Here is a 19,536-nt window from a genome sequence, read left to right as displayed (position 1 = left end):
CATCCAAGAGGGTTTAAAGGTATTTTCAGAAAACAAAAAATTACATGCTCACATATCTGAGATCTAATCAGTTAGAGATTATCAAGTATATAGACTCCGATTTGATGGAATATGGATACGAGTTTTAGTCACTAAGGTGCAAATTGTAAAAACAAATTGCAGTCTTTTATTCCAATAGCAACAGGAGCACATTAAAGTCAAAACACATAGACTTTAAGTTTTTTGTTGTTAAAGTAAAAATTCAGAGTGGTTAGGGGCCTATAAAGCATGTTAGGCCAAACTCCATGATTACAGATCCGCTTACTAAGGGACTACACCCAAGATTTTTCATGAGCACATTGCTCATATGGGTGTAATATCATTTAAGGATATTTGGTTTTAGTAGGAGTTCGTACTTTTAAATGCTTTTATGTTATAGACACATTTTTAATTATTTTAGTTTACGAATATTAAGTTTATTTTCTGTAGAAATAAAATTTATTTGGTTTATTCACACTCTGATTTTGGTAAGATTTGATCTCACTAAGGTTTGAGGAGGACCAGCTGGAAATAGACATGTTTAGATCATATTGCATGTAATTTCCATGCTAGACATCCATACTTGATCTATGTCATCATTTGGTTGTGTTAATATACGTGATCATGGTTGGATTTAGTTACGATATATGTAACGAAAGTCGCATTGGTTCTATGTTAACATAATTAATAAACGAGATTATTCGAATTACCTTTTGAATATGATAGTAAAATTTTGAGCTCATAAGGATATATAATGACATGTAATTATAGAGTAATTAGTATATATATATGGTTTAAGTGAGAGATTGTTGGAAAATATGGATATCACATATATAATAAGAGTAATTACATGTTATTATTTACTATCATGATAAATTAGTCCAAATTAAAAGTTATCTAATTTAGTTAAAGTTTTATTAGGTTTTAATTATTTAATAATTAAGTTCTAATTTTATATTAGATATTATTTACAATTCTAACAAACCTCACTCTCGGTGATGCGGCGGCATTCCTTGAGAACCACTGGGGTGAGGAAGAGCTCCTTGCGGATCATAGTGTCGTTTTTGTAGTTGGAATTATTAGCATAACAGAGCTTACCTTCTGGCTTGAATTCCAACTCAAAAACTCGTGGCCGAATTTTCCTTTGTGCCCCACGTAGTAACGGAGGTAAAGTTCTCCGCCGTCCTCGGCCGCCATTGTTTCCCACAGATTCTCGACCAAACAGTAGAGTAACGAACTCCTATCGAAGGGAAAATGGATGGGTATTGCCAAAATTACAAGTCTTGGGTATGGGCATGATTGATCCGAGCCACCCAGTTCACAGGACGATCTGTGGTGAATCATGGGTATGGGCAAGAGTGGGTTCATTCATGGCCTCACTCAAAATTGAAGCCCGTAGAGAAAGAAAGAGAAATTGGACAATAAGGATAAGCCTTAACCCAGCAGCAACTGAGAATTATGGTTCTAGACTAGTCTACCTGTTCTTTACTCTGTTTTTCCATCCAATTTATGGTAAGCTCCTGCTGACTGCTGACTCAACAACTATACAATTAACCTGACCTGGTATTCTGTCTTTTCAGTCACCATCTCTTCCATCAACACCCTCCTCAATTTGCATAGGGAACAGATGTGAGTTCTCCACTGGCTTTCCCCAAATCAGAGCATGAAATTTGAACGAAATACATCACCTGGTCTGCATGCACAAGTACTGCCCAATAAAAAGCCCTCCTTTTAAGCCAAAACCTGTGGGCAGTTAAAGACTTAAGTCTTGTCGGCTTTGACATTGGCTAAAGTCCAAACTGATCCTGAGATTTGCGCACCAATTGTAGTAAACAAATTCATGTAGTAAAAATATACTGTTTTTTAGTAGAAACATGGAGTAAAGTCCGTCGGAGTGTGGGTTATGTTGTATTCAACAAACAAAAATGACCTGAGACCACCGACTTGCTTGCGGCTCTTCACTCCTAGGCCAATTTTTTCCAGTTGAATTAGTAGAGAAGAAACAGAGGGTTAGTGATGTAATTTCATCATCATCTTCATATTCAAACAAGGTAGACGCAGCAGCATAGAATTGATACAAATTCAATGTTAACTACATCAGTATATCATACCAGAATAAGTTAAAAAATATATAAATATTTTAATTCTTCCACTAGTTTCCACATGATCAAATGCCTCATGTCTGACGTTTATAAATATGGTGATATACTAAAAACTTCTTCAAGCTCCATAATTGCGTGTGTGGGTGTCACAGCCCCCAAATGTACAGCGACTTTGTTTTCGGTACCCATTCAGGTTTAACATCATAGCGTTTTCGCGTGGGTCCCGCGTTCACCTTTGTCCTTTTCACGCCCTCATGCTTAAAGTTCTTCTGTGGCTTCTCTTGCTATATTCTTCTTTCCTGCGCATTTATGAACACGCAACATATAATGTTTAAGATCACAGCTCCATATCAATATTCATTGCAACTGTACATAACCTGATAGTTACGTCTAGCATATAAATAGGAAGAACAGGCTGCTAAAACTGATCATTCGCTATTTACTAGCAAAGATATTTCAAAGTATGGAAGGAGAGGGAGAATGCTCGGATAACCTATTTACTAGTGTAATGACACTTACCAAGATGAGGGTACCTCATGTGCCTCAACGCTATGTTCTTCCTCCATCGCAACGTCCGAACCTTACACTTGACCTCACCACAACCCTTCCCATTATAGACCTTTCCACCTTGCACCATGCTTCTCAAAGGTCTCTAACACTTGATACTATACAAGGCGCCTGTAAGGAACTTGGGTTCTTTCAGGTATCATTCAGGGTTAGCAAGTTTAGTTTACTGTAGCCCCAAGTCTACATTAGTGTAACTGTATTTTTTTCAGCATATATTAGATAGATGTTATGAATGTTATTTTGTGTGTTTATCGGTTTAGCATTCCAACTGAATCACACAATATGTATGTGGGTGTATGAGTTTAAATTGAAAATTTACAGTTATACCATATATGTTCTACTTGACACCCCAGACAACAAAGCACAACATATATATGGGGGATGCTTGCTTACTGAAAAAGCTTCAATACAATTTAATATTACATATAATAGCAAGACATCATAATTCATGCATGCTAATATAATATTGTCCACATAAAAGCACGCACATTTTTTTTTTAGGTGGTTAACCATGGCATCCCTCTCCCCGTCATCCATGACGCCCTTGCTGCTGCAACAGAGTTTTTCAACTTGTCTCTCGAGGAGAAAATGACTCTATTATCAGATAATGTGCATAACCCCGTAAGGTATGGTACTAGTTTGAATCATGCAAGCGATAAAGTTCACTATTGGAGAGACTTCATCAAGCATTACTCCCACCCTATTTCTGATTGGATCCATCTATGGCCTTCAAATCCTCCAAGTTACAAGTAAGCAAGCCATCATTATCTTGGATCTCTTAAATTATTTGTTAGAAGCAATTACCTTCCATCTTAAGGGCAAAATTGGAAACAACACAAGAGGATCAATTCTGATTGGTACTTCATAAGCATAAGTCTTAAATGTGGCTAAAATTGGCAGCTTCTAGGTCTAAGAACTATAATGCATGCCTTCCAAATCTTCCAGAAGGAAGAAACAACAAAAGAGGAAATAGAAAAGACAAATTATAGCTTCTCCTTTTGTCTTTTTTTCTTTTCTGTTGAAGCAACACATGGTTTCCGTTTTTTATGCATTTCCAATCATTCTCAAACTATTGTGATGCATTGACTTTAAACTATGTTTTCCCTAAGGGATAAAATGGGAAACTACGCAAAGGCAGTACAAGTGCTACACAAGCAACTGATGGAAGCCATCTTAGAAACTTTAGGATTGAACTTTGGCAACTTACAGAAGGAAATTGAAGAAGGCAATCAACTAATGGCCATTAATTGCTATCCAGCTTGTCCTGAACCAGACCTCACATTAGGTATGCCACCACACTCAGATTACGGAACGCTAACTGTCCTGCTTCAGAGTGGCCCAGGGCTACAGCTACAGGACAACAAGAAGAAATGGCTCTCTGTTCCATTTGTTGAAGGCGCCTTACTAGTCCAATTGGGAGATCAAATAGAAGTGATGAGCAATGGACAGTACAAGAGTGTTGTTCATCAAGTGACTCTAAGCGCGGAGAACAAGCGGTTGTCCATAGCAAGTCTTCACAGTCTACCTATAAACAAGAAAATAGGACCAGCACCAGAGCTTGTGGATGAGCAACATCCTGTCTCCTACAACGAGTTCAGTTTCAGAGATTTTCTTGATTACATCTCAAGCAACGACATTGCAGACAAAAGATTCATTGATTCAATTAAGAAGTCTGTATGAAGGAAAAGCAACAGAGTTTGTGCTCATACATTAGACTTTTTAAAAGGCAAAACGCTACAAATGCTTTTAGCTTTAATCAAATATGTTATCGGGTATTTATGCATATGGTTAGAAGAACATAATACCATTAAGAATAAACTAGCAAAGTGTTTGTGTCCCCACCTCCCTCAACTTGAGTGGCAGAAATCTTTATGTCAAAGCAATAAATTATCCAGGTTTTTGCATCAATATTGGAGTCAGCAGCCACACACGAGCCAATCAACAAACAAATATTTTATATAAAGTACTCGAATAGGCTCTTCCATTCCAAGCACAATAGTAGAAAGGTAAGAATGATTCAGTTCTTTTTTGGTATTTGTGTTGCCTCCTGAATTCTAAACACTTGGTAAGTAATAACACGACTCAATTGCAACCTTCAAAGCTTTGCTTGGTAGGAAGGATAGAAACTGAGTATGGATGCAAAAACTTTGAATCTAATGGTTAGATCCCATAACTTCTTTCATCGGATTAAACACTTTTTCTGTTCTTACCCTTCTCTATCCTTTTTTCACCAAGCAAAAGCCCAAGGCATTCTAACAACGCTGTCCAGATATAAATGTAATTAATAATTTTAGTGCTTAGCATATCAAATCATCTCATTTACACTTGGATTTATTTCACAGCATTTTTAGCAATCATTGTTCAATAATCTATCCTAATCTAAAATTGAAGTTCAATTGCCACTCTTATCTTAGTCCCAAAATTTAAAAAAAAAAAAAAAACCTAATATTTCTATCTCCAATTTTCATCATTTTCAGTTTTTTTTTCTCCATTGATTGGAATCCAATCAGCTCGTTTACTTAATTACTTTCTGAATCCATCTCCACTATTCCTTTTCCACAAACTCCTAATTAAGGATATAATCGCATAATGTGAAGCACAAACGAGCCTAAAACAAACACTAGGGAGATTGGATTTTTCTCATGTTAATCCAAATTTTACCACAACTTAACAAATTAATCTGAATCACTTACAAAACATGTTGAATCACTCAAAAAAAAAATTTGAGGTCTAAAATTCAAATCACTTACTCATACATCAAACGCGCTCAAAATCACCCCCATTTTCCCCCTTATGATTCCGGCGAAGCTCTCTGTTTACTCCGTTTCCTCCTTAGTCCGTACAGTCGGAGGAAAAATAACATTTTTTTTAACAGCTGTTTTCTAAGCTCATACGTTTTTTTTTAAATTGATATTATTATTTTAAGTTCCATGGATTTCATAACACGATGAGACGTGTTATCGATCAAGTACTTGAGTACGTGTGTATACACGTTAGTCATCGAAAATAGCTGGTTTAGATTTGGTGTGGGGCCCAGCACAGAATTTCGCTCATAAATAAAGCGCCACGTGTCGAATGATGATGTGGCATGATCCACGTTGAGGAAAATGAGGAGATCAATATTTGATTTTTTTTTCCAGATAAATTTCTCGTAATTATGAAAAACTGGCTTACAATTAACATGACGTAATATTTACGTGTCATTTCCGTCAGCTTCCTTTCTGAAATTTGCTTCCGTGGCTCCCAACTTTTACAATTTTGCATCTACATCCTTTTTTCAAACGAGGGGGCCAATGCCAATAATAAAAATTATTAACTTATTCCCTTTTTTTTTTTAAAGTATAGTTTGCAAAGTTGTCTCACTTTATTCATCAATAAAATGTAAAATTATTTATATAGTGATGAATTAGAAATTTTGATTTATTTAAATGAACTGAAATTTTGTTAATTGAATTAGCCACCAAAAAAAAACCAAAATAATTTCGATTAATTCAGTCAATTTTCAATTAATCAAATAAAATTACTCCAAAATCCAAAATATTTTATAGAGACATTACATTTCAGGCTGATAAAGAAAAATATATACAAATTTACATAAATTAAGTTACACTCAAAGCACCATTTTGTTGTTATCCTAATTGAGGGACAAAAAATTAATGGCATTGACCCTTTTTCATAGCGTTATTAGTATATGCAAATTAATAACGCTGTTAACAACCATTAGTAAGATAATGACATGATTTTTTTGGTTGATTTCTCATAGTAAAAATTCATTTCATTACTTTAAAACCAAATGTTATCAATTTTGACCTGTAGATGTACTAGGTTAGGTCTAATTAAATCAAAAGGATTAAATACAAAATTTTTATATAATAAAGGCACTAAAACCTTAATTAGATCAATATTTTTTACATTAACATTAACCAACCCAACTTGGCACATCATATGCTAACTTTAGCAGCATCATGACTTGCTCATAAATTTCACTTGTAAGTTGATGGTAGAAGTGATAGTATAGTGCCTGCGGGGTTGAACTCATCAATCAGGATTTACCTTCTAGTCAAGTGGTAGTATTTTTATTTACGAATATTGTATAAGGGTTTGAGTTTCAATCTTACCAAAGTTAAAATATTAAAACATTTTGGGTGAATTAGATGCCACGACAAATTTTGAGAATTTATTAAGGCTCTTTATAAAGTTGGGAGACAAAATCTGATATAACCAGATATACTATGGGCACAAAACAAGACCCGAGAAGAAGATAACACCTTCATGATTCAAGAACAGCTCCCTTCAATAGAATTATTTTTAGTAAAAAGATAAAATAAAATGGGATTATTACATTAAAGCATAATTTAGATTCATTCCTCGTTAGCAACCTTCAAATTCTTTAAACCTTGTAATAAAAATGGATTAGTTTAACCAGAGAACGCCCTTCACAGTCTTTTAGTTGCTTCCACTGTAAAAAAATAAGGAGGAGATAAAGGTTTTTGGTTACCTGGTTTCTCAAGTCCAGTTAGCATAGAAGATGATGAATCATGTTTTATAGAGCTGGCCTGAGTGACACAGGGAAATTAGCAGCAAATAAATTTGTCTCAGAAAATAAAGCAATAAATTGCAATGATTGAAACTAAAAGGAAAAAAACTTTTTTACACGATTCCTACCCATTTAGATTAGAGGATACTACGTATTTAAGCATGCTTGAAACCATGTCCCGATCATGATCATTTATTAGTTCATCCATGCAAGAGATCCAGTGCAATTCAGACAAAGCACAAAAAAGTGAAAAACAAAACCTTGAAAGGGAAACATGCAACGAAAGAAATCCCACATTCATCCCAAATTCAGACAGTCCTTTTAAGTTGATAGAGGGTTTCACTTCTGGTAAAAGTGCATAATGAACGAGTATTTATACATATAGTATGTGAAGAGGAAGAAATGCCAGCTTGTTTATTAGTCAATGCTAATATTGTTGTGTTTCCATGTCACCAATTCAACGTAATGAATCTAAAAAGTCTAGTATCGGACAGCTTTGAAACGACAAAGATGTTGGATGTTTTCGACAGTAATATGAAGCTGTCAAGTTGCAGTGTGTGATCAAAACCACAAGGTTGGGAAAAGAAAAACAGAGATTTCGGTAACACGGTAATCAAAGGAAATCACATGGCTAGCTGGGAGAAGGAAAAGTGATGAAGATTAAAGGAAGAGCACATGGTTCATGCGTCTGCCCACCCCTGGTTTTATGTCCCACTTGTTCTTTAAGGTGTCTTAATGGCTGACGTTAGTCCATAAAAAGGTGATAGGGGGAGGAATTCTCATTCATGTTCCAACTTTAAATATTTGATTAATCATCATAATGTTACATCATCATGCTGCTAAACCTTAACCAACCCTCACGTTTCTACACATGATGTTTATGTCATCAAATTCATATTGCAAGCTTGAAATATACTCCCCACACAACCAACTTGACCCTGCCTGGGATGTTTTAAGAACCCCAAAATTCATGCCCTAAAATCAACAATTTGGTCCAAGGCCTCACCCAAATAAAACCGCGCCACTCGAACCTAGACCTCTAACAAATTTATAAGCTCAGGTCTAGTCTGTATTATAGATGTTAAACTCGGGCTCGACCAGTATTAAATTTTTTATTTTTATATAATTTTTAAAAAATATATATAATACATAAAAAATATTAAAAATATTAAAATAACACTAAGATAGGTGCAGCTTAACAAGCAAATGCCTTTAAGATAGTAGTAAAATTAACAATACAACAATAGTTATACAATATTTAAATAATAACAACAAAATAGTGGCAATATAATAATGAAATGACAGCAAAACAGTGGGAAAACAGTAGCAAAACAATAATGTTTTAGCCAAAAATTTACGTGAGGCCTGGCCCGTTTTCTAAACGAGCCTTATTTTTTGCCCAAGCCCATTTTTTGAATTTATATTTTTATTTAGACCTTCTTACTTTTCAGGCAAGTCTTTACGCCGGACTGAATGGCTCAACCCACACTACAGGAAAATAGGGCTTTAGCGGCGTTTTATCAAAAAACGCTGCAAAAATTTTAAAATACAGAGCAATAGCGGCGGTTTTACTAAAACGCCGCTAAAGACTGAGCATTAGCGGCGCTTTTGGTAAAATGCCGCTAAAGACTGAGCATTAGCGACGCTTTTGGTAAAACGCCGCTAAAGACCAGAGCACTAGCGGCGCTTTTGGTAAAACGCCGCTAAAGACCAGAGCGCCGCTAATGACCGAGCATTAGCGGCGCTTTTGGCAAAACGCCGCTAAAGACCAGTGTATTAGCGGCGCTTTTGTAAAAACGCTGCTAAAAGTCATATAACCCCTAAACCTCAAAAACCATAAACACTAATCTATAACCCTAAAATAATAATTATTAAAATTTATGGTTATACAATATATTAAATATTTTCTTATATAATCGTAAAAGAGATAGTATTGAATTTAAAATATTGAATTAATTATCATTATAGTTTATGGTTTATGATTTAAGATATATGATTTAGGGTTTAAGGTTTATGAGTTCACTATGGTTTAAGATATATGGTTTAGGGTTTAAGGTTTAGGAGTTAACTAGTATTTGAAGGTTTGTGATGAATTATGGGTTTAGGGATTATGATTTAGGGTTTAGGGGTTAGGGTTAAAGTTTAAGGTGTAAGGGTTTGGGGTTAAGGGTTTAGAGTTTAGTGTTTATGGGATAGGGGTTAAGAGGTTTAGGGTTTAGATTAATTAGTATTTTTAATTTATATATTAAATGATTTCTTATATAATTGTAAAAGAGATAATCTTAATTTGAATATATTAAACTTATGATTATAGTTTAAATTATTTAAGAGATAATAGATAAACTTTATATATATATTAAATGGTTTAAGATTTAATCTAAAATATTTTGATATATTAAAATAATTCAATTCAAATTAATTCCTCTACACTTAATTTATTTAAGTGAAATTTAAACTTAAAATTTAGTCCTTATATTTTAATTTGATTAGTTTTAGTCCTGTATTTTTCAAATCGATCAAATTTATCTTTTGTACTTTTCAAAATTTAAAATTTTAGTCATGATCACTCAAATGATAGCAATTATATATGTTTGGTTAAATTCTGCTATTAGTCTTGATATTGTGCGTAAAGTTGTAGGTTGAGTTCATGTTATCCAATTAGATCATTCTTGGTCCCTATACTTCTCGACTTTTGAAATTTTAATTTTGACACAAATGACAACCATTAAATTCAGAATCGGCTTTTTGTGAGTAATATGTTTGTTACATTAGATTTTAGAAATAGCAAAACTTAATGAATTTAATAGCTACCATTTAATTAATACTACAATTTCAAAATTTCAAAATTACAATGACTAAAAAAACAAAATTAAAGTAAAATGACTAAATCCACAACTTACATATAATTCAATGACTAATAGAAAAATAATAATAATTAAAAATATTTAACTTGTTTATATTTAAAAATTAATAAATATCAAATGAAAATAACATGTATATATTTATAAAAAAATTAAAACAATATCATTAGGTTTAAGTAAATTTACGTTAAGTATTTATAAATTTAATTGGAAATTTAACTTAAACGGGGTTGTTTTCCTTTTGAAATGTTTTCTTTTCTCATGCCCGACACTAAAACCCTAATTTTTAAAGTCATTGAATATATATTAATAAAAAACATAATTGTTTAACTTAAACATGATTGTGCTTTAAGCATGATATTAATATATTTTATTTTTATTCAAGTATCACTTCATTCAATATATGAGCCTAAAATTTTATCAAAGTATGCCCATATTAATAAAAGGCTTAACCTAAACCCAATTTAATATATATATATTTATATTATTTTTAATTTAATATTTAATATCCTATATATGTAATTGTATTAAAATTTTTAATTTATATTTATTAAAATTTTATATGTAATTGTATTAGCATTTTTAATGTTGACATTGTAGTAATATATAATATTATTATAAATTTAATTTTTATGTATTATAAATTTTATAATACATAAGAATTACATAATATACAAAACATTATAAAAATTATATTTTTACAGTTTGTGCATATAATATACGATGCAATTTTTTAATCCATTTACATTTTATGCAAATTTTTAATCCATTTACATAATATACGCCAGTAATATCCATTTACATTTTTCGCCAAAACCCTAGCATTTGCCTTAACACATTTTTATCGCCTCACACTCTCTGTTTTCACTTAGTTTCTGATTCTTCACTTTCATTACTTCAAACTCTCGCAGCGATGAGACCTCCAAGAGGTAAGTAACCAACGTCTCTTACGTTTCCTATCATTTTTAGTTACAGACTCTCGTTATGGCATTCCTAATGGTTTAATCATGTTTCAGGCCGTGGGTTTAGGGGCAGAGGTGATGGTGGAAGAGGGAGAGGAAGAGGAGGTGGTGGAAGAGGTGGTGATAGGGGCGGTAGTGCCATGAAATCCCGCGGCAGACTGGTGTTTGATTGTTTCTGTTTTCTTATAGTTCAATGGAACAAAAAGATTCTCCAACTTTAGTTGACAAAAACTTTCCTCTTTCCTCTTTCCTCTTTTCACTGTGAAATCATTCTTTCGCTAGATCCATAGAAGTTGTTTATTAACTAGAACTTGGTTTTCTGTATTCTTGTTTACAATTATGGCTATCGGTTCTTGCTGTAATGTTATAAAGGAAAAAGGTAGGTTCTATTTTATCTATTTTCTTCATTGTGTTAAACCAGAAATATTATAAGGAATGCAGGATGAAATATTATCTACTGAAGTAATAAAATAGAGTTCATTAGTTTTCATTCTTATTGAGAATCAAATATGTGAGTTGAATCCTAATGTTTTCAGGTTGTGAATTATGTTGTGTAAATTATACTAGGGTTCCAAGTTCCAACACCAGAAGTCCAATGTTGCTGTTGTTGATTTGTGGAGGAGGTAAATTGGTCCTTTCATACACATTTAATATTCTTTATAGGGATAGACAGAGTGGTATTCCCAGTCTGACTTTGTTTAGTGGGAGAAAATATGATGATTAGCACTCCGTCTACACTTAAACAACAGCTTTTCTAATTATGCTGAAAATGGCAATGGCAATGACAAGGAAAATGTTGCTGGGGTTTTGGAGACCAATGGGGATCTTAAACCCAAATTCCAAGGGGAAAAACGAGCTATACAGGTGCATCAATTCTCTTTGATATAATTTTCGCCCTTTGTGCTTAAATCTTGTACTATTTCAACTTTAATTTGTGTTATGATTATTGTTCTTTTAATTTCTAACTATTTTCCTTTCTCTTCCTCCGTAGCCATAGAATTTGCTGTTTTCTGTTGGTTTTGGGATGAAGTAGAAGCTCTCTTTAAAACCATTCTCTGTCTGACTCACGTTATCTCCGAGATATTTATCTATGATTTTATATTATATTTTAGTTCTTGATATTAATTCAGTTGAAAAATGATTAAAATCATTTTTTACAAAATATCAAATGCCATATAGAGTGTCTTTTATCTTTGAACTTAAAGTATAACTTCAATTAAAGTTTTTTTCCGTAATGTTTTGTTTTGTAAATATAATTTATATATTGAAATTGCGAGATCTTATATAATATAATGAACAAAAACTATTGCAGGCTGTAATAAAATATATTGAAAGTTTATATATTACTGGTACTTAAATTATATCTTCTTTTTTTCTATCTTTAAACTTTTCTGGATAAATTATATTTAAGGTTATAAAACTATTAATAAATTTATACTTAATTTAAAGTTAAAACTATTTAAAAATTTCATGAAAGTTATTATTTAAATAAGGTTTTTTCTTTCAACAACAGCAACATTGGACTTCTGGTGTTAGATGTTAATTTGGGATCACCATTGTGTTGACATTAACATTCAAACATGAGAATGAGACAGCTATATTTGAGATGAACCTGCATGATATGTCTTCATTCCTTTGCAACCTTCATCTTTAAATAAATATACATCCACGCACGCATAAACACATATATTTTTTCAGTTTGAATTCATATAACTTATGTAGAGAATTGGGAGAACCCTGTCATGTTGGATGCTCCCGTCTCTAGATGTGTTGTAGCTGCTGAAGCTGGTTCACTTACTTTCATGGTACGAATTCATTTTTGATCACCTTCTTTTCTAGAGTTGACCTATTATATATTTTTTCCATTGAATGTATATGGACACTCATTAAACTTCTTCCCAACCTTCTTTAGTTCTTCCCCAGGATAGGAGTCTACTAGTAAATATTTTTCCAATTATTTTAACCTTGTTCGTGAGTTTACTGTTTAGTATCAATTTCATTGCAAGATATTATAATTTTTACTTTATATTTTCAATGATGCATGTAAGATTAGTTGCCACAGAAGTCTGGTATTTTAGAAACACAAATGATATTAGGTTGGCAACACTTTTAGGTAGTATTAAACTTATGATAAAAATGCCATGTGATCCAGGTTGGTGGCTCTGAAGATGTGTATCTTGCTGCCAAATCCTTACTCCTCTCGATGGGAAAAGAGGAACTGCAAGAGGCTATTGATTTTATATCTCTGTTCGGGTAAAGTGGGCTTTGTGCTTCAGTCAGAGCTGCCTTGGTTCTTAGTGGTAGTATGGGTTCTATCTAATTCAAAAATGAGAAAGAAAAGGAAAGAATGGGCAGATAATGTATCTTTCAAAAATGATGAAAGTGCCACGAGTAGAGTCAAAACTAAGAGTGTTTTGTTTCAAGATTCAGTTCCGAACTCAGGTTTGGCGGTATCTCCATAGTAAATCTGATTTGATAAATTTACAATATTATTCAATAATTAATCTCCTTCTTGTTTCTCCTTTTTCTTTTATTGAATCATTTGTTTATCCTCTGTTCTTACATTTTTTTACCACCTGCAGGTTTCTGAATTTAAAAGGAGCTTAAATACTGTAAATTCTGCATGTAATGAGGTATATCATTAATGTTGTTGATGACGGCAGTGTTTATTCGTTCTTATCTTACAACTTTTGTATTGGTTATATAGGTACAAAATTTCCTTAAATTGAAGGATCTCATGAAGAAAATTCTCTATCTGGGAAATACATTGAACCAAGGAACTGCAAGGGGTAAGTGACATTCAATTTCTCCTTTTGGCTTCAGTCTTTGATGCTACAATTGCAGCTTGTAAAAAGATTATGCAGAGAAAATATTACTAGCTAAACCACATGTAATGTATTATTAAAACCAATTAAGGTTCGCCTGTCCAGTCCTTGCATTATCTAAGAATTGGGTAATATTCAAACCGATCAAAAACTAGTTATTTATTGAACAGGTAAAAAACCAATTATTTTTTTTCCCTTTTTCCTAAATTAAAGACCATGCCATTAAGGTAAATGCTTATTATTGTTAACTATTAATTATATTAACTATTTATTTTACATTAAATTAATGTTTAAACATAAAAAATAAAATAAGAAACAATCAAACCAATTGGTTTAACCTGTGGTCCAGTTTCTTTAACATTGGCATTTATGTCCTTTAATGTCGAACTTCTACATTTATGTCTTTCATTTTGAATTTTTAGATGATAGTAGTGTCAATCAATTCTTTGTCCCTTGTTATGCTATTAGTTCCTTTGTTTTGCATTTTCTTTTTTTCTTTTTTTGCCAAAGCCACTTGTCCCAGGTGTCATGTTTTTTTATGCAACTTTAAATTTAAAGTTGAACTCAGGGAAGAAATAAAGATAAAAACAACTAACATAGTGGATCAGGAAAATGCTTTGCCATGAGCTGCTTTCTGTTTGACTTGTTTATGTATCTAAATAATAGATTGTTTGAGGATAGGCCATGGATTTGGTGATATTTTTTATTTAAACTATGTAGGTTTTAGATGCAACGCCTGTAAATGCAAATGCACATGATTAATAACATGATCAATGATTTTTGTTGAAACAAATTCTAATTCTTGCATATATGATTAATAACATGATTAATAACATGATTAATGGTTCTTCAAATTTTCCAAATGTGTCTTTAAGGTGCTTGAAAATGTCATATTAATGTTGTCCATATATGATTTGAATGCTGGAAATTTACAGCATTTAGTTTCCTGCTTGAAGTTGATTAAACCATGCTGTAAATGCAAACATTTATATGCTGTTCACATGCTAAATTAACCATTAGTGAGCTTAAAATTGATCCATTCGAATGTGTTAAATTCATTGTTCAATGTGATGTTATTTCTGCTAATGTATTGAGTATATTAATTTGTGCAATTTGATGTTATATGTAGCGTTAATATTGACTTGTTAATTGTATATTTTATTATTAATTTGATGTTATATGTGTCATTCATTAACTTTTTTTTCTTTTTTCTCAGGTTTGAGTTTTTGTTGGATACATGGTCCAGGATTAGCTGAATTCATGCATAGTGACGACTTGTTTAAGCTAACTGTTTATCTTAAAGTGTGCATTCTATCATTATTTTGTTCTATTTGTATTTTGTTAGATTTCTGGTGTAGTATGATAAGTGCGGTATTTTGTTTAGCGGGATGTATTTATATCATAGATTATTCTTTTTCTCAATATTTTGATAATAAATTTTAATTTTTTTATATTTTTCAGGACTTTTTTATAATATTTTATTTTTTTTAATTTTTATGACCTTTAGCGGCGTTTGTGGGAAAAGGGCCGCTAAAGGTCCAGACCTTTAGCGGCGTCTGTTAGAAAAGCGCAAATGCCGCAAAATTTTACGGCGCCGTCTATAGAGACGTTTTTTGCGGCACTTGCAAAAACGCCGCTAAAGGCCTAAAAAAACGCCACTAAAAATCAATTTTGCTGTAGTGCCATATACAGTACCTACTTCTATTGCCTTTATATCACATGTACCAAGATATGAATAGCACTAGAAAAAAAAACATGTATAGCAAGAATTAGAACATATCCGGTTGGCTTGCCATTCTGCATGCAGAAACAATTTTAGTGAGCAACAAGATGGAAAACCCGTTGATAGGAACCAATTACGACATAGAGGTAAGTTTTCGTCTATGATTCATAAGCACCACCGGATTGACTTTGTGAGTAAACAGCGTTATACTTTGACTCCTAACTGCCAATATTTGTAGTAATCATTCTCATTTTGTTATCAACAAATATACAGAGTCTAAAAATACCTAGTATAATTACTCATTAATATATGATGATGCAAATAAAAGTTTTTCAATGTACAATCAATGACATCGTGCATGAATAGGGAAATATATTCTATAAAAATCACATAAAAACCTCGAGAACATGGAATATATATTTAGTATATCTGTTAGCAATGTCAAAAGTTTATATATTCTTCGATACTAAAATCTCTAGTAAATAAAAGTTTAAGCATATAGTTACTACTTTTCTGAGAAGTCGAGATTAAGTTATGGAAAATAAAATGCAGTTTCACTATGAGTCATCATTTTAAATCAAAACGCTGCCGTTTAGGGCAAAACACTCTTTTTACGACCTATCCATCACTGTGCCCCCAATTTAAATGTACCACATAACTTAATTGCATACTGAACAAAAAGTTGTTTATTTTAAACCACAAATAATAACCCCCCAAAAAAAAAAAAAGGAAAAAATGGCGGAGGAAGAAGAAGTGAAGATGGAAGTGGAGGCGGTGCAATCTGTTTATGGTGATGATTGCGTCATCATTGAATCGTATCCGCCGTACCTTCACCTCCACATCAAGCCTCGCACTGCCGATGTTTCTTCCCAGCAGGTAATAATCGATGAATAACAACATAATGGTTCGTAAAATTAGGGATTTAATTTCCGATTTCTTCATTATTTAATTTAAATACAAAGAAAGGATCAAATTTTTGAGATAGATATTGGATTTAATTCAATCCTTTTCTTTATTATTCCTTTGCAGTTTGTGGAAGCAGCTATTGGAATTCGAGCTAGCTCCCAGGTATTTTTGGAACTAGGAATATGATTAATTATATTAGAGAAATTTTGATTTGAAGTTATATTTGCCGGATTCTTGTTACTAACTTTCTGTTTTGATGGCAGTATCCTAAGGAGCCTCCTCTTGTTTATCTTATAGATTCCAAGGGTCTTGATGAACAAAGGCAAACACTTCTTTTAAGTAACATAAGAGACAAAGCCTGTGAGCTCCCTTCTTGTTTTATGCTTGTAGCACTTTGTGAGGTAACCACAGTATTGTAATGTGGATTTTTAATTTTAATTTTATTGTTGTTTTCAAAATGTCTGAGAAATTCGAATGAGGTATATTGGTGACTAGAGCATGGGAAAATTTTAGTTGGTATATATCAAGACTTCATAAACCTTTTAATTATGAATTATTTTTTTATAGCTATAATGATTTGCTAATTTTGTACTTCGTATCAAGCTTCCGAGTGGTACAAGTCTTAACCAGATTATGCACTTCTGCCTTTTGTAGAATAGTTATAGGAACATCTAGACTGGTGAAATGGATAATTGTGGTTTTGTGAATTTTTCTAACTTGGAAATTTAAATGGCTATCTTTATAGTTTATTGGGTTGTGGAATTTTTTCCAAAATTTGATTCAAAACATATTTCTAGGAAGCGGTTGAGAGGCTTTCCGCAATGAACCACCCTGATGGCGATTGTCCATTGTGTTTATATCCTTTGGTGTCAGAAGATGACCAGGCAGAAAGGTTGCCTTTTATGAAGTTGATGTCTTGTTTTCATTGTTTTCATAGGTAGAGTACACTTTCTACTTCTATAATTTTTACTCATTTCTAACATTATGTTTAGGTTCGTGTTCCTGCTTTATTTTCATTGTTCTTTTATGTTTTCATGTTTATTTTCCTATATTCCAGTGAATGCATTATTAGATGGTGGAATTGGCTTCAAATTGAGAACAAGAATAATGCTAAGAATGTCTCTAGTGCAACTTTACATTTAAGGAACGGAGGAGATCAACAAGGTATGTTTAAGTCACTGTGCAAATTAGAAAACCGTCTTTGATCTAAATTTTCTGCATGTTTTTGAGTGTTGTACAAGTTCCATTTGTTGAAGAATTGTGAACATGCAGTGGCAGCTCTGTATATACTGTTATCATATTTGGATCGTTTGCTCAACAGCAAAACATGCCTAAATACTTAAAATTAAAATGGATCAGGATATTATCTCCACTATGGTTGAACGAAATTACTTTGCTCAAGGAAGAAAGATAGTCTGGTGATTAAATTCAAAAGATTTATGTTTGTTAGGATAATTTCCAACTTCTCTTGCAATGACCGTTATTTCGTTTCTATGTTTTGATTTTCAGAAATGATTTTCCCTTCCTATTTGAATGTAAGACAGTTTTATATCAAATAATGTGTTAAAAATGATAATCTTTCTTACTTATTTACTTATTCAAAGATAAAATGAAATGCAGTTACTTTGTGAATTTGTTAGGGCACTAAGTTGTACATTTGTTTTGTGGTGAGGTGCAAATGAACACTAACCATGATTGAAGTAAATATACTGCTAAAGGTTCCATGTTATTTATCACACTTTTTGGTTCTAATCTAAGATCTTTCATATATTAATTTTCTTTATGATTTGCTTGAACTCCTATTTTTAGATAGGAATGGAGCTGTAGAAGAAAGCATGGGGAATTGTCCTGTTTGTCGTAAAGTTTTCCATGCCAAGGATTTTGAACATGTGCTTGACCTGGTTGGCTCTCATTCTTCTCAACTGGTATGTCATCTGATCTTTAATAGATTCTGTGAAAGCTTACATCCATCTTGTATTGTCTTTGATACTTGATCCAGTGGAAATTCATGCATGTGCTTGATTTTATACTTCCATGTTTAATCAATTAATTTTAATTTTATTGGAAGTTTAATGAATCTGACATCTCATTTTGCTTGGGTTTCAGAATGCGGAGAAAACCGAAATTAACGTTGATGAAATTCTTCTTCATTCAGACTTAGAGAATATGAGGCAGAAATTCGAGGCTATATCAAAACTACAGCAGGAAAACTGTGGGTTGATTGGATCAAAGTCAGAGCAAGTGGTGTTGCCTAGCATAAATCCTCAGAATACGTTCGCATTGTCTGAGCAGACATCGGCCAAGGAAACAACTGGGCAATCACAAAATGGTGCAGCAGCAAATTCTAGTAGTTCGTCGACTAGGCCTTCCACCAGTAAGCACTGGAACTCGGGCACGAGGAGGCAAAGAGCACCAAATTCTCGAAAACATGTAAAACAATGGGTTAGAAAAGACATTGGTGGTGGTGCAGATTAAAGCCGATTTTCGTCTACGAGTTGATAAAAGACTTGCGCGTTTGTTCATGTTTGTATGAAGTAACAATTTTAGCATGAGGCGAAGAAAGAAAGAAATTAGACAAATGCAAACAAGAGTTATTGAGTCCAAGTCAAGGTTGTTCTTTTTGAGACAGTGCAACCCACAAAGCTTAAACCATGTTTGAAAAAGGTTAGAGCCCAATATTGTTGAAACCAAATTTGAGACAGGGTGTTCCAAGAAACAGGTGTAATCTGGGTCAGGTCTAAGTCCAGTGGATTATTTATGTGGTTGACCCACTCTCTATTAAGAGCTTAGGTCATAATTAATTGATTCGGTTCGTTATTTTAAATTAAAATCTATATCTATTTCATCATAGGAGTAAAATAATTACTATAGAGGAATTGTCTCTTCTACTCGAGAAATAAATAAATTAATCTCAAATCAAATAGTAAATTGGTAATTTTTGTTAAAATTTTATATATTTTTACTGTTAAAAACTGATGTAGTTGATTTAAATAATTAGATATTTACATTTGGCATGTCACGTGTATATCATGCTA

General features: G+C 32.6%; 3 protein-coding genes and 2 long non-coding RNA genes across 8 annotated transcripts; 4 read left to right on the top strand and 1 right to left on the bottom strand.

Annotated features, from left to right (window-relative positions):
* Positions 1-1,011: 1,011 nt before the first annotated feature.
* Positions 1,012-2,028, top strand: LOC128285656 (uncharacterized). The gene is made up of 2 exons (XR_008276173.1): positions 1,012-1,530; positions 1,599-2,028. It is a non-coding gene; the product is annotated as an uncharacterized LOC128285656 (long non-coding RNA).
* A 25-nt stretch (positions 2,029-2,053) lies between these two features.
* LOC128285655 (uncharacterized) lies at positions 2,054-5,663 on the bottom strand. 2 transcript variants are annotated; one of them, XR_008276171.1, is made up of 4 exons: positions 5,438-5,663; positions 3,895-4,270; positions 2,640-2,798; positions 2,054-2,419 (listed from the first exon to the last, which is right to left on the bottom strand). It is a non-coding gene; the product is annotated as an uncharacterized LOC128285655 (long non-coding RNA). The 2 variants fall into 2 exon arrangements; XR_008276172.1 differs by lacking the exon at positions 3,895-4,270.
* LOC108482574 (2-oxoglutarate-dependent dioxygenase 21, chloroplastic) lies at positions 2,442-4,587 on the top strand. The gene is made up of 3 exons (XM_017785704.2): positions 2,442-2,823; positions 3,189-3,436; positions 3,797-4,587. The coding sequence occupies exons 1-3, from the start codon at positions 2,584-2,586 to the stop codon at positions 4,365-4,367; spliced, it is 1,059 nt and encodes a 352-aa protein (XP_017641193.1). The 5' UTR covers positions 2,442-2,583; the 3' UTR covers positions 4,368-4,587.
* Positions 5,664-10,862: 5,199 nt separating the features above from the next.
* LOC108483447 (formin-like protein 17) lies at positions 10,863-15,325 on the top strand. Of its 3 annotated transcripts, XR_008275601.1 has the most exons (9): positions 10,863-11,014; positions 11,102-11,426; positions 11,584-11,670; positions 11,837-11,911; positions 12,770-12,852; positions 13,200-13,489; positions 13,630-13,680; positions 13,755-13,836; positions 15,089-15,325. XR_008275601.1 is itself a non-coding variant. In XM_053022561.1 (6 exons), the coding sequence occupies exons 3-6, from the start codon at positions 13,406-13,408 to the stop codon at positions 15,313-15,315; spliced, it is 444 nt and encodes a 147-aa protein (XP_052878521.1). In that variant the 5' UTR covers positions 11,721-11,911; positions 12,770-12,852; positions 13,200-13,405; the 3' UTR covers positions 15,316-15,325. The 3 variants fall into 3 exon arrangements, 1 of the variants encoding a protein (XP_052878521.1); XR_001871087.2 differs by having other exon boundaries at positions 11,102-11,670; XM_053022561.1 differs by lacking the exons at positions 10,863-11,014; positions 11,102-11,426; positions 11,584-11,670 and having other exon boundaries at positions 11,721-11,911.
* A 949-nt stretch (positions 15,326-16,274) lies between these two features.
* On the top strand, positions 16,275-19,331 carry LOC108480638 (uncharacterized). Its single transcript, XM_017783689.2, has 7 exons — positions 16,275-16,471; positions 16,625-16,663; positions 16,765-16,902; positions 17,299-17,438; positions 17,559-17,665; positions 18,311-18,426; positions 18,608-19,331. The coding sequence occupies exons 1-7, from the start codon at positions 16,331-16,333 to the stop codon at positions 18,974-18,976; spliced, it is 1,050 nt and encodes a 349-aa protein (XP_017639178.2). The 5' UTR covers positions 16,275-16,330; the 3' UTR covers positions 18,977-19,331.
* Positions 19,332-19,536: the final 205 nt, after the last annotated feature.

Source organism: Gossypium arboreum, chromosome 12 (genome assembly GCF_025698485.1).
Source record: "Gossypium arboreum isolate Shixiya-1 chromosome 12, ASM2569848v2, whole genome shotgun sequence".
In the NCBI taxonomy this organism is placed as follows: Eukaryota; Viridiplantae; Streptophyta; class Magnoliopsida; order Malvales; family Malvaceae; genus Gossypium; species Gossypium arboreum.
The sequence above is the reverse complement of the archived record's forward strand: the minus strand, read 5'-3'. Positions and strand labels throughout refer to the sequence as shown.

Excerpts from the sequence above, each read along its gene's own strand:
- LOC108482574 (XM_017785704.2), top strand. The coding sequence starts at position 2,584 with ATGGAAGGAGAGGGAGAATGCTCGGATAACCTATTTACTAGTGTAATG. Across the intron at positions 2,824-3,188 it reads AGGAACTTGGGTTCTTTCAG|GTGGTTAACCATGGCATCCC; the intron begins GTATCATTCAGG and ends TTTTTTTTTTAG. Across the intron at positions 3,437-3,796 it reads TCAAATCCTCCAAGTTACAA|GGATAAAATGGGAAACTACG; the intron begins GTAAGCAAGCCA and ends GTTTTCCCTAAG.
- LOC108483447 (XM_053022561.1), top strand. The coding sequence starts at position 13,406 with ATGTATCTTTCAAAAATGATGAAAGTGCCACGAGTAGAGTCAAAACTA. Across the intron at positions 13,490-13,629 it reads AGATTCAGTTCCGAACTCAG|GTTTCTGAATTTAAAAGGAG; the intron begins GTTTGGCGGTAT and ends TACCACCTGCAG. Across the intron at positions 13,837-15,088 it reads GAACCAAGGAACTGCAAGGG|GTTTGAGTTTTTGTTGGATA; the intron begins GTAAGTGACATT and ends CTTTTTTCTCAG.
- LOC108480638 (XM_017783689.2), top strand. The coding sequence starts at position 16,331 with ATGGCGGAGGAAGAAGAAGTGAAGATGGAAGTGGAGGCGGTGCAATCT. Across the intron at positions 16,472-16,624 it reads CCGATGTTTCTTCCCAGCAG|TTTGTGGAAGCAGCTATTGG; the intron begins GTAATAATCGAT and ends ATTCCTTTGCAG. Across the intron at positions 17,666-18,310 it reads GAACGGAGGAGATCAACAAG|ATAGGAATGGAGCTGTAGAA; the intron begins GTATGTTTAAGT and ends TCCTATTTTTAG.